The following is a 13,403-nucleotide window of genomic DNA, read 5'->3' as shown; positions in this document are numbered from 1 at the left end:
ATAATTATTTGAATTAATTAATGGGGTCATAATAGTATTACAAATATTAATGTGAGATAAAGACATTTTCAAGTAAAAGGAAACTGACAAGATTTGTTGTCAGAAGACCTGCAGTAAAGAAATGCTTAAGGAAGCTCTTCAGGCTAAGGAAATTGATACCAGATGGAAACATGGATTTACAAACAGGAATGAAGAGCACAGGAAATGATAAATGTGTGAGAAGATATAAAAATTTGAAGTTATTTTAGAGACATATGACTGTTTAAAGCAAAAGCAATGTATTGTGGGGTTTATAACATAAGTAGATGCAGTAGAGATAACAGCAAAAGCACAAACGATGGTGAGAATTACATTGTTGCACTGGTCTTTAGTTTTATATGAACATTACCTCTAAGGAGACTACAAAAAATTAAAGATGCATATCATACTTCCTAGCAACAACTTATAAAACATGCAAAGATATCCTAAAAAGCTAATAAAGGAATTAAAATGGAATACAAAAATAAGTATTAACTCAAACCAAGGCAGGAGAGGAGGAATAAAGGCTCATAAGACAGATAGGACAACCAAACAACAAATAACAAAATTGAGACTTGGGTTCAACTATAACAATAATTATATTAAATACACGCAGACGAAACCCTCAAATAAAGGCAATGGTTGTCAAAAAACATCTCACTGTATTTGACTACGAGGGATACACTTTAAATATAAAGGCACTGATTGGTAAAGTATAAGGATAGGAAAAGATACACCATGCAAATAGTAAACATATAAAAGTAGGATGACAATATTAATATCAGACAAAATGGACTTCAAGACAAGGAGTATTACCAGAGAGATAGATAGAGATGGACATTTTATAATAAGAAAAGTAACAATTCATCAAGAAGTCATAACAATTATAAATGTTTATGTACCAAATAACAGAGTTTCACATTACATGAAACAAAAACTGACAGAATAGAGCTAAAGAAAAAAATCAGTATGAATATAGAACTGAGCAATCTTCTTATCCACCTTGAACTAACATTTATAGAAACTAGACACAACAATTTCCAAATATGTGTTCTTTTTATGAGCAAAGTAACATTTATACCTTTATACATCATTTCCTAGTCCACAAACTAAGACTCAATACATTTCAAAATGGTTGAAATCTTATTAAGTATATTCTTTAACAACAATGCAATAACTTTTGGGATTAATAAAAATAAAACATCTAGAAAATTCCCAAACATTTAGAAATTAACAGCACTTATAAATAACCTATGGTCAAAGAAGAAATCACAAGGGAAATTAGAAAATATTTCAAGTTGAATGACAATGAATATACAACATGGCTAAGCATGTGGTCTGCAGCACAGCTTAGAGGGAAAATAATATAATGTAAATGTTTATATTAATGAGAAAAAGCGTTTAAAATTAATGATCTCAACTTCTCCCTTAAGAAACTAGGGGAGGGACTTCCCTTGTGGCACAGTGGTTAAGAATCCTCTTGCCAATGCAGGGGACACGGGTTCGATCCCTGGTCTGGGAAGATCCCACGTGCCGTGGAGCAACTAAGCCTGTGCACTGCAACTACTGAGCCCATACACTGCAACTACTAAAGCCCGCATGCTCTAGGGCCCGTGCTCTGCAACAAAAGAAGCCACCACAAGCCTGCGCACCACAAAGAAGAGTAGCCCACGCTCACCACAACTAGAGAAAGCCTTCGTGCAGTAACAAAGACCCAACACAGTCAAAAATAATTAAAAAAAAAAAAAAAACTAGGGGAAAAGTATAGCAAATTACACCCAAAGTACATAGAAAGAAAGAAATGATGAAGAGTGGAAATCAATAAAATAGAAAATGAACAAACAATAGAGAAAATCTATGAAAACAAAAGCTGGTTTGTCACAAGTAGTAGTAAAATCAATGAACTCCTAGGAAGAGTAACCAAGGATAAAAGAGAGAAAGTGTGAATTAGTAATATCAGGAATGAAAAAGGGAATGTTGCTATAGATTCTATAAACATCTGAAAAAAAATTAGCAACAATGTTTTATTAATAAGTTCAACAATTTAAATAGTTGTTTTATAGATTCCACCTACATGGTACATGAATTGAGAGAGTTTACCACTCCCTTTCCAATACGTATACCTTTCATTATTTTTTTCTTTCTTTATTGAACTGGCTAGAACCTCTATTCCATGTTAAAGTAGAGAGTGTAGTCAATCTTGCTTTGTTAGGAGGAAGGTGTTTACTATTTCACTACTAAGTGTGATGGAACTATAGGTTTTTATTCTAATTGCATTGGGAAGTCACTGTAGGGTTTTACTTGCATGAGTGACATTATCTAATTTACATTTTTAAAAACCACTTGGGCTGCTGTGTGGAGTATGGGCTCTAGGAAGACTGGAGTGGAAGCAGGGAGGCAATCAGGAGGCAGCTGCAACCGCCCAGGAGAGAGGTGGAGGTGCCCTGACTAGAGTGAAGGCTGGGAGGTGGAGAGAAGTGGCTGGGATGGGGGACATATTTGGGGGATATATATGTATAGAGCCAACAGGACTTGCTGATTTATTGAATTTGGGTAAAGAAAAAGGAAAAAACCCAGATTTATATCAAACAACTATGTTTATTTCAGACTTTTTTCCCCTGTGGCTTTTAGATATTTTTGTAATTCATCTTCTTCTTTAGAATGGATCATTGAAAGTGGATACTTAAAAATCTAGCCTTATGTTATTTAAGACTTAATTTTTTAATAGGTAGAACACTAGAGAAAGAACAGTGACCAATATTTATATTGGATTTTAATCAATTTTAGATATTAGTGATCTGAACTAAATTTCTGCATTTTTCTTTTTAGGGTTGTCCAAGACTGGTTTTCAGAAAGGATGCAAGTGGCCAAAGTGGATTTCTCTACCACGCTTCATTTCTCTATATATCTTTTCCTTTCTGAATCCAAAAGATTTATGTGCAGCTGCACAAGTCAGCTGGCCCTGGAAATTTTTAACTGAACAGCTTTACCACTTGTCATTTCCTAGTAATAGGGCCCAAATGCAACTGTCATCTGTAATGAGGTGATTGGGTTAGCTCCCTTTCCTGAAGATAATAACTGAGTGTATCTGAACCATAATTAACTTACCCTTAAGATAAAAAAATGGGGGTAATTAAATACAGTAATTTATTTTATAAGTCAGGGGGATATATACTCTTCTAATAATTCATGTAATTTTAATAATCTTTAAATACTCAATTTAGTTATTTAGAAACTAATTATCTTGGTTAAGAAGTCCATTTTTTTGTGAAAAATTACTTAAACTTTGGTTTTTACATGATATTGTTTTATTCATGATAACCCACCTCAAAAATTGCTATACAACTACAACTTTAACTGCTCCTCTTTGGCTAACATCTGTTGAAGAATATAAACCTAGATCTACATCCTCTGCCATTATTTCTGCGTTTGGCCTGTTTGTCTCCTCTTTTTCTTTTAAAAGACTTAATGAAATGTAAAGGTAGACATACTTTAAATACAAGTCAATAATTTACTCCTTTAACTTATACAAACTTTCCAGAATGGTCTTATGTTGAGATTCTGATCTTGGAGAATACTTGGCTCTCCATGGAGGGGCCACATGCAAAAGGCAACTGTGAGCCCTGGATTTAGAGCATTTATGAATCCAAGCTTAGTGTTCCCATGGTATATTGTTTCCTCTCTTTTTACTTTCAACCTTTCTGTGTCCTTATATTTAAGGAACATGTCTTGTAAACAGAATATGGTGGTAGTGGTTTTCTTTTAACATGTGACAATCTTTGACTTTTAGTTGGGGTAATTTAGTCTGTTCACATTTATGTAAATAGTGATATATTTGGGCTTAAGTCCAACATTTTACTATTTTTATTTATTATTTTATATTTTGTTTTTCTCCTTGTCTCTTTTAGGATTAGCTTAAATATTTTTTAGATTAATTGTAAATTCTTTAGCAGTTCTCTTATGGCTACCATAGAGATTACACCACTTATCCAGGGTTATTTTACCACCTCTGAGGTAATGCAAGGAGCATAGAACTCTTAAACTCCGTTTGCTTCCCTGCTCAGTTTGTACACTTTTGTTTTCAAATATTTTAGTTTTACTCATACACACATATGTAAAATACACACATATTAAAAAATATATATATTAACCTCACAAGGCTTTACTACTATTGTTTTATATAGTTAATATTTATTTATGAGTAACCACTTCAAAAAAATTTTTTTTCTAAGTTGCATTGTGGTCAGAATACTTTATTTTTTTTAAGTAATTTTATTATTTATTTATTTATTTATTTTTTGGCTGCATTGGGTCTTCGTTGCTGCACGTGGGCTTTCTCTCTAGTTGCAGCGAGCAGGGGCTACTCTTTGTTGTGGTGCATAGGCTTCTCATTGTGGTGGCTTCTCTTGTTATGGAGCACAGGCTCCAGGCACATGGGCTTCAGTAGTTGTGGCGTGCGGGCTCAGTTGTGGCTCGCAGGCTCTAGAGTACAGGCTCAGTTGTTGTGGTGCACAGGCTTAGGTGCTCCGTGGCATGTGGGATCTTCCCAGACCAGGGATCAAACCCGTGTTCCCTGCATTGGCAGGCAGATTCTTAACCACTGCGCCACCATAGAAGTAACCACTTTTTCTACTGTTCTTTATACCTTCCTGCATCTCTGATTTTCCTTTTGGGATCAATTTTCTTCTGAATTCTCTTTAATATTTCTTTTAGTGCACCTTGCTGCTGACAGAGTCTCTTCGTTTTTCTCTGAAAATGTCTTTATTTCACCTTCAAATTTGAAGGCTATTTCCACTGGGAATTTGAACTCTAGGTTGGCAGTTAACTTTTTATAGAACTTTGAAAATGTTCCATTGTTCTCTGGCTTTCATAATTTTTTTGGAGAAGTAGAGGGTTTTATTGTTGGTCCTTTAAAGGTAATATTTCTGTTTTCTCTAGCTGCTTTTAAGATCTTTTTCTCTGTGTTTTGTTTTCTGCAGTTTTATTACGATGTACCTGGTGGGGTGTGTGTATGTGTGTGTGTGTGTATTTATCCTGTTTTGTATTTTGCGTTGATTTTTTAATTGGGGGTTTTAATGTCTTTTATCAGTTTTGCAAAGTTCTCAGATGCTATCTCTTCATACATTGCTTTTGCTCCACTTTCTCTCTTTTTCTTCTGGGTTTCAATACATTTGATTGATTCACCATGTCCCATAAGTTTCATATTCTCTAATGTGCCTTTTCCATCATTTTGGCCTTCAGTGTTTCATTCTGGATTTTTCTTCTGGCCTAGTTTTCAGTTTCCTAATTACCTCTTTAGCTAGATTCTAATTCGCTCTTAAACTGGTCCATTGAGTTCTAAATTTGTTATTGTATTTTTTAGTTCTAGAGTGTCAATTTGCTTACTTTGCCAAAATTTTCCACCCAGCAATTTAATTTCTTAGGCATAGTAATTACAGAGTTTTAAAGTTCATGTCTGATAATTACAACTTTTGGATCTTCTGAGGGTCTCAATTTATTAAAAAACAAAAGAAGAAACAAACAATTCTTGTCTTTTTGTGTGCCTGATATTTTTGGTTGAGTACCAAATATTGAATATAAAAAATCGATGCAATAATTTGAGTTGCCGGATGATATTATCTTCCTCCAGAGGGAACTTGCTTTTGCTTCTGGCATTTGGTTAGGCTAGGAATAGCTCACTTAAATTCAATCAGAGAATATTTCAAAGCTAGTTTCAGTCTAATTCCTTGTCATCCTTACTGAAAAGGATCTCAGCTAAAAGCCTGGTGTCATTACCAGGGCTATTTCCCTTAGTGGGCCCTGAATTTAAATTTGTTTCCTCTCTTCCCTGCGAAAAGGCCTAAAATTCTTAACAGCTTCTAAGTCTTTCAGTCATAACTTCCTTCTCTGCTTCTCAGCCTTAGTTTTACTTTGGAACTGTCAAGTGCCTTGAAGTGACAAGTGAGGCCAAATCAGGATATTACCTCTCTGGGTTTCCCTCCTCTCTGAGATCTTGGTTGCACAAGTCCTTATTGAATTGGTAGCTCAAGTCATTGTTTTATAGTATTTTGTCTAGATATTTGATTAGATGAAACTACATGAAATTTGCAGTTTTCATATCTCAAAACTGGTTGCCTATTAGCAATATCATATGGGCCCCAGTGGGAGGGTTGGTCTGAGACAAACTACTATACCATTGCTAGAAGGAGAATTCTCAAAATCTGGGGTTAAAGTAACCAAATGCTATGAGAGCATTGAATAAGTGTACAAAGATGACTAATACATATATACATATATAACAAACATGTTCATCAAAGAATATTTTTCCTGTGTAGTAAGGTGTATGCTTCTTATTTCTCAGAGTCAAGTTTAGATGGCAAGTCAACTGCACTAGAAATCTCAATGTAATAAGAAAAAATGATCTGTATACCGGAAAAGATTATTACTGGGAAATGGTCCTTGTAACTTAAGTTTCTCATTTCTTTTTCTGAAGGATTGCTTATGGATGCCCAAATGCATGAAGTTTGGATGGTTTCTGCACTATACGCCAACAGATAATGAGTATGGTGCTTGGAAGTACCATTACATTGCTTGTGTGTCCAACTTAGATTGGCTAACCCCTAGGGAAGCCGCAGCTCTTTATGGGACCCTGAATGAACCCAAAACAGAAGATGAGCAACTACAGGAGAGGCAAAGAGAAAAGTGCCTAAGGAAAATAATTTGGGAGAAAATTGCACTACGTAAGAGTGAGTGGCATTTTACAACTTTATATCTTAACCAAGTACTGTAGAAACCAATGGATTTACATACAAATTCCCACAGAAGATAGCGAGGTCTTTCTGAAACAGCCTGTAAGTGGCATTCTCTAAAGTATCTCAGGACAAACTCTTTTTTTCTTCACTATTAATTAAGAAAAACAAAAAGAGGGCTTCCCTGGTGGCGCAGTGGTTGAGAATCTGCCTGCCAATGCAGGGGACACGGGTTCGAGCCCTGGTCTGGGAAGATCCCACATGCCGTGGAGCAACTAGGCCCGTGAGCCACAACTACTGGGCCTGTGCATCTGGAGCTTGTGCTCCGCAGCAAGAGAGGCCACGATAGTGAGAGGCCCGCGCACTGCGGAGTGGCCCCCACTCGCCACAACTGGGGAAAGCCCTCACACAGAAACGAAGACCCAACACAGCAAAAATGGATAAATAAATAAATTAATTAATTAATTTAAAAAAAAAGATTTCTGATAAAATATGTAAGGTCAAATGTCAGTGCCTCTGTGAGACCAAAAATAAGGAGAGAGAAGTATGAATACAGGCAAAAGCAAATAAATAGGATCAGGACACTTCGGAAGAATTAGGATTGGTGAAAAAGGAAGAAAAATGAAAATGGAAACGGAAGCAGGAATAATGACATTTTTTTTTTAAAAGTGGAAAGGGAGTAGGGATGAGACACTCTCTGAGCTAAGCCTTCTGATTTACACAGTGTGTAAAGGTAATGAGCAAACCTGATTAGAGTTCTCCCATCTTTTTTTTCACTTACTCACCTTCTGTGAGATTGTAACAAACGGGAAATTACTTGAAGCCAAGAAGGCCAAAAATGAGGTAAAGCCTACAAATTGATGAACCGGTTTCTACAAGAAAAGAGTTGCTTATTCTCTGAGCTTGTTTCTTGACCTGAAGTGACTGGTAACTTGCAGCCACAGAGCTGAGAGGATAAGAAAACCAAAGGGTGTGTAAAAAGTGGCTATAATTACTGCCATCTGGAATACTGCCTTGGAACAGCTTTATTTTTATGCCATTAACTGTGTAGACTTGGCTGGGAGAAGCATGAAGTAAACAGCCTAGCCTGCTGCTGTTTGTTTTTCAGAGGATTTGTTCAAAGTTCGACCCCCTTGGGTGAATGGAACATGCTGCTCTAGATTGTTCAAATCCAAATGCCAACCACGTCTCTCCCAAACTGTGAGGGATCGAGTGGGATTACAGGAAACTTTGGAGAAACAGCTTGTTTTGGCATCTTTAGAAGCTTTGCCCAAGTGGTAAGCAAATCTCCATCTACTGAAGGTGGAGGACCATCCTATGACACCAAGAATTCATTCTAGAATAATTCAGCTAACATGCAGGGATCTTGTATAATTATATGGCTCTTATCCTATGAAACAGCAATGGAAATAGTTCCTTAATCTTCAAGAACAGTGGTCTTAAACGTGCTTCTTGTAGAGGGAGATATATAACATTCAAAATTTACGTTTTAAATATTCTTAACCCCACAAAGAAGCTATACTGTGGATGTACCATATTTTCTGTATAAAGTTATTGAGCAAAAGTAACATTTTTCCAGAAATTTTTTTGTAGGGAGTAAGCCTATCTGAATGGTGATGGGGGAGGGGTGACTGTGGAGAGAATGGACACTACTCAGAAAATCATGACGCCCAGGTGATTAAGGAAATTTAAAATCTCTTGGCTGCTCCTTTTACAAATGTCATTTTGAGCCCTTAAGTATGTCACTACATTGGTTTTAAGTGCCCCACAAAAGTAAGTTCCAAGAACCCTTTCTGGCATCCCACAAATGCAGGAGGAGAGGCCCAGAGGGCAGCTTTGGACCCACTCGCCCAGGAGCCCCATTTTCCGCTGTCCCTGAAAACCGCAGGGAGAGACTGAGGTACTGAGGCCGCTTGACTTGTACAGGATAACTGATGTCCAGAGGACATACTGGTGCTCACTTGTCAAAGTCAAATGAAGAGAAAATCAAAACTTCACTTATTCTCCCTTTTTCCCTACAGAAGCAATGTTTCTGGATGCAATTCCTACCCTTTATTATCAAAGAAAAATTGGTATGGAGTTTATAAAAATGACAGCAGCTCTTCACATGTTCTCCAGCCACACTTCATATTAATATCATCTCGGATTCCTGCATATGAGGTACAGAGTGTGTTAGGAGGCCAGTCCCTTTTTGAATCGGGTCTTTTTTCATCTCCCCTAGAGGACGTATGGCAATCTTTTGGTCACCATGTGTATGCAAATGATTCATCTTCTAAAAGGAAAGCAGTCTGATCTAGGTGAAAATGTGCAGACCCAAACAGTTTTAAAAATCAGAAGCAATAAAAATAACCATAAATCAAAATTATGTTTTAAAAAGTATTAAAGACCCAAACTGCCTTGCATTTAGTTGGTGTCCAATACATTTTTACTGAATCGAATTTGTTGCATTTAATCCTTAAAAGAGCAAAGTGACACAAATTATTTTAAATTTTCTTTGGAATGACCAAGGAACTTAATAATATCATGTAACTACCATCTCTCAAAAGAAAAATGTCAGAAATCCTACTTTGTGATCTATTTAACGAGGGTGCCATTAGATGAAAATATGCTTTCTATAATGAAGTTATATATTTTAAATTTCAATATAAGAAAAAGGAAGCACAAAGAAGACATAGGAAACAGGTATTTATATATATGTATGTATATATGTGTGTATATACATGCATTAATACACACATAAGCATATATGTAAGGGATGGCATTAGTAGACTACATTCAATGGCTTACCTAGAAAAATTTTGCAAAAATTTCTTATTTGTAACAAAATGGTTGCTTTCAAAGTATGAAATCACTTTTCTTTTTGGGCATCTAGGAACTGACTTTGATCATTTACAACTGGCTAGCTTAATGGATCCACATGAAAGCAAGATCAGAGTTCTGATCTCCATGTAAGCCATAGATAGTTTCTCTAATGTTTAAAAATGCATAATGCTGGGCACAGAGGATAACTGGTGACAGAATTAGGGTGAATAAACTGGAATCAAATGAGTTCATTCTCCTATTTGTCTTCTTTACATAAGACTATGCCATAATTACTTATTTGACTATGAATGTAATGGAGGTTTGGGTAAAAACCAGAATGTAACCATGTGGCGATTCTCTGTTCAGTTGAACTGTGACCTCCAGAAAGTGGCATGAAGTTTTGGGAAAAATCAATGCCTTTAATGACTTTCCAACCTGTCTGCTGCTAATAAATTAACTATATCACAATGAAAGGTTTATTTGGTTGTTGAATTAAAGGAACAGTGGTTTTAATATTTATTTAAATGGGAAATATTTAACAACATTGATCATTTGAAAATTCATAATTAAGAGGAAAACAATATCTTTTTTTTTTTGTGGTACGCGGGCCTCTCACTGTTGTGGCCTCTCCCGTTGCAGAGCACAGGCTCCGGATGCGCAGGCTCAGCGGCCATGGCTCACGGGCCCAGCAGCCCCGCGGCATGTGGGATCTTCCCGGACCGGGGCACGAAACCGTGTCCCCTGCATCAGCAGGCGGACTCTCAACCACTGCACCACCAGGGAAGCCCCCAAAATCTTTTAAAGAAGCCCATTACAAAATTGTATGATCTTGATTTTATTATTTTTAAAAGTAGTATATATGTCTCTGTGCATGGGTGTGTACAAAGAAAAAAGCTAGAGGAAAATAATTTGTTAGTATTTCTCTCCGAGTGGTGGAGGTACAAATGCATTTAAATTTCCCCTCTTAGAAAAGAAACAAAATAATTTAAAAAGGAACCAATGAAGGGGAAAGCTTATCTTCCTCCTATAGCTTTTGAAGAAAAACAATAGTCTTTAAAAATCACAGATTACATATTCACTGTTTTTAATTTATTAATAAGTGTTCTAAAGTAATGGGCTTTGGTTCCTACAGCTCTGGTTTCATTTTCTAGATGGTGGTGAACAGTGTTAGAGCAGATATGACATTTTGATCTTTCCCCCCTCAGGCTATAAAATTGGTATTAAAAATTTACTGAGGCCTGAAGTGAGAGACTTCTGGGAGAAATTAGGAAGCTATGTGGCCCCTGGAGAAGAAGGGGGCCACGTGGACCTCTTTGTACGACTCGGAGCATCAGGTCAGTTTTGAGAGGTAATGGTCATACCTACCTCGTGATGGTATTTTGTGGATTTATAAAATGCCGTCAGTTCAAATGATTCAGCCAAGTTTATTTTTTATTTCTTTTCTCTTTATACTTCATACACTCAGGTGTTTAGGGGGAAAGGGCATCAAGGTTAGTGGTCAGAGTAACTGTCCCTAAAGAAATAAAGTCACTAGTGGCAAGAGCCAGCCAGGAAATTTATTTGTTTCTTCTGAGTATTAAAAACGGTGAAGTGCCTTGTAAAGATGTGTGGTAGCTGATAATCTTAAGTGCCTACCTGTCTAATATCAGCCATATTTAACAGATATCTGTTAAATAAAAGCTCTGTATTCATGGACTCATGGGTTATGTTTTTTTGTTTGCCTGTTTTTGTTGTTTTTTTAATCAAGCAGAGGAGAGGGAGTGTGAAATTAAAGTTTCTCAAACTGTTTCTTACTACCCATTCCTTAGAGAACTGTGAGTTTTAAAGTTCTTAATCCTCAGATTTCACTGAACTATTCAGTACATACAAAGCATGACCCTGGCAGGATTCCACGAGGCAAAGGAAAAAGCAAAAGGATAGGAAGGAGTTTAAAAGAAAACAAAGTATAAATTATTGTAAAAAAAAATTTTGTTTACAGTTACTACAATTATATAATCTCAACTATGTAGAAAATAGGCATAGAAAACTCTAGGAGGAAATATTGCAAACTCTTAAGACCATCTATTTCTGGATGTGTTTTTCGAATTTCCTACTTTTAAAATCAGTTTGAAAAGAGTAAGTTACGAAGAATATCGAAGGTGTGATCCCAATGCTTAAATCCCGTGTATGTGTCGGGGAGGGTGGTGGTGGTGTGTGTGTATAAAAGGGGTTTGGAAGGATGTATACCAACATGCTAACAATAGTTGGATGAGTGAGTTTTCCTTTCTTTTCTTTCCTTTTTTCTTTTATCTCTTTTCTTTGTCTCTATTTTCTGTAGTGAACTAGTATTACTTTTAAAATGAGAGCAAAACAAATTTTCTAAAATTTGTTTTGGAAAAAAAGAAAGGATGAGGGAAAGTAAAGTATTCAAAGGCCGAGAGAATGAGGGTGAAAGGGGAAAAGAATAATAGATTTGCTGACACAAGAATGGTCTCAAGTGAAACTTAATGGTCTTCAAACAATGGATTTCCCACCACCGTTCTGGGCTCCAAAATCATCGCTCAACTTCGTGTCAAATATAATTTCCACCTGGGTGAACCATCGAGCCCCTGGTTCAGTCAGAAGGCCCAGGCTTCTCAGTCACAAATCTCTTTCCCACCACCTCAGGCATCACTCTTGAGCTTGTCCTCCCCGGTAGCTGTATCACCTCTGAAATCTTGATCTCAAGCATCTGTCTCTCCGAGTACCACTTCCAAATCATATACTCAAATATTCCCACTCTATCAGTTCTTCGTCTGAGGACCTCCCATGCACACACTCCCACTTTTTCACTCTCTATCACCATGCCTTCGACCTTGGTTCCTTCCTCATTAAACTTGGATTTAATGGTTCGTCATTATCATTACTCTCTTGCAAAGAATCTGAACTTCTTTGTTTCTTTTTCTCCTGGCCAAATCCCAGCTCATTTGGCTAAGGCCCAATGCTGGTTAAAACACAGCCATCTGCATAATCTATGCCTGCCTGTACTAAAGCAGCTGAAGGCTGTTGGAAAGAGTAATACAACTGTTCTTACTGGTCTAACTTTAATGGCATAAATATCAAATGGGATTGCAGCTCTGATAAGCAGTCCTATCACATTTCCTTGGTAAATTCGTTTCCCCACTCTTAAAATGACTATGTTGTCCCTCCTCTCTGGACGCGCAGGCTCAGTGGCCATGGCTCACGGGCCTAGCCGCTCCGTGGCATGTGGGATCTTCCAGGCCGGGGCACAAACCTGTGTCCCCTGCATCGGCAGGCGGACTCTCAACCACCGCGCCACCAGGGAAGCCCTGATTTCACCTTTTACTTCCCTAAGGAAACTCCTTAATTTACCGCCCACCACAAAATCCACCACCTATCCCACCTCTTACCTTCATTCTGTCTTCCTTTCTGTTAACGATGGAAGAAGCACTCCTGCTCGAATCAAACATCAACTACTCCGCTTGGACTCTGTAACACATTGCCTTTCACCTCCCCATGATGTCACTCCTACGCTCAAATCCTCTCGCACAGCCTCAGTCCTCTTTCTTTATTGGATTATTCCTATCAGATCAAGAACACCTGTAGTAGCTCCTCCCCTCTCGCTCCCCCGCATAGAGAGACCATAAACTTTGTCTCAGCAATTTCTGAGTGGACTATACCAGTGGTTCTCAAAATTTTCACGTGTATTTGACTCACAGAGGGCTTGTTACAATCCGCATTGCTGGGTCCCAGCCTAGAGTTTCGGATTCAGTAGGTCTGGCACAGGGACTGAGAATTTGCATTTCTAACAAGTTCCCAGGTGATGCCGATGCTGCTTAGCCTGGGGGCCACACTTGGAGAACCGCTGGTCCAGCT

General features: G+C 37.4%; 1 protein-coding gene across 1 annotated transcript in view; it reads left to right on the top strand.

Annotated features, from left to right (window-relative positions):
* ECT2L (epithelial cell transforming 2 like) overlaps positions 1-13,403 on the top strand; it is a gene marked incomplete at its 5' end in the record, with an annotated part of 57,245 nt that overhangs the window by 15,436 nt on the left and 28,406 nt on the right. Inside the window, 6 exon segments of the mRNA XM_082633769.1 lie at positions 2,848-2,898; positions 2,900-3,061; positions 6,469-6,743; positions 7,855-8,021; positions 8,769-8,913; positions 10,754-10,882. Coding sequence (XP_082489895.1) covers positions 2,848-2,898; positions 2,900-3,061; positions 6,469-6,743; positions 7,855-8,021; positions 8,769-8,913; positions 10,754-10,882 — 929 coding nt within the window.

Source organism: Mesoplodon mirus (genome assembly GCF_964341445.2).
Source record: "Mesoplodon mirus genome assembly, chromosome: 10".
Lineage (NCBI taxonomy): Eukaryota > Metazoa > Chordata > Mammalia > Artiodactyla > Ziphiidae > Mesoplodon > Mesoplodon mirus.
Note: the sequence above shows the minus strand (reverse complement) of the source record. Positions and strands in the feature narration are given on the sequence as shown.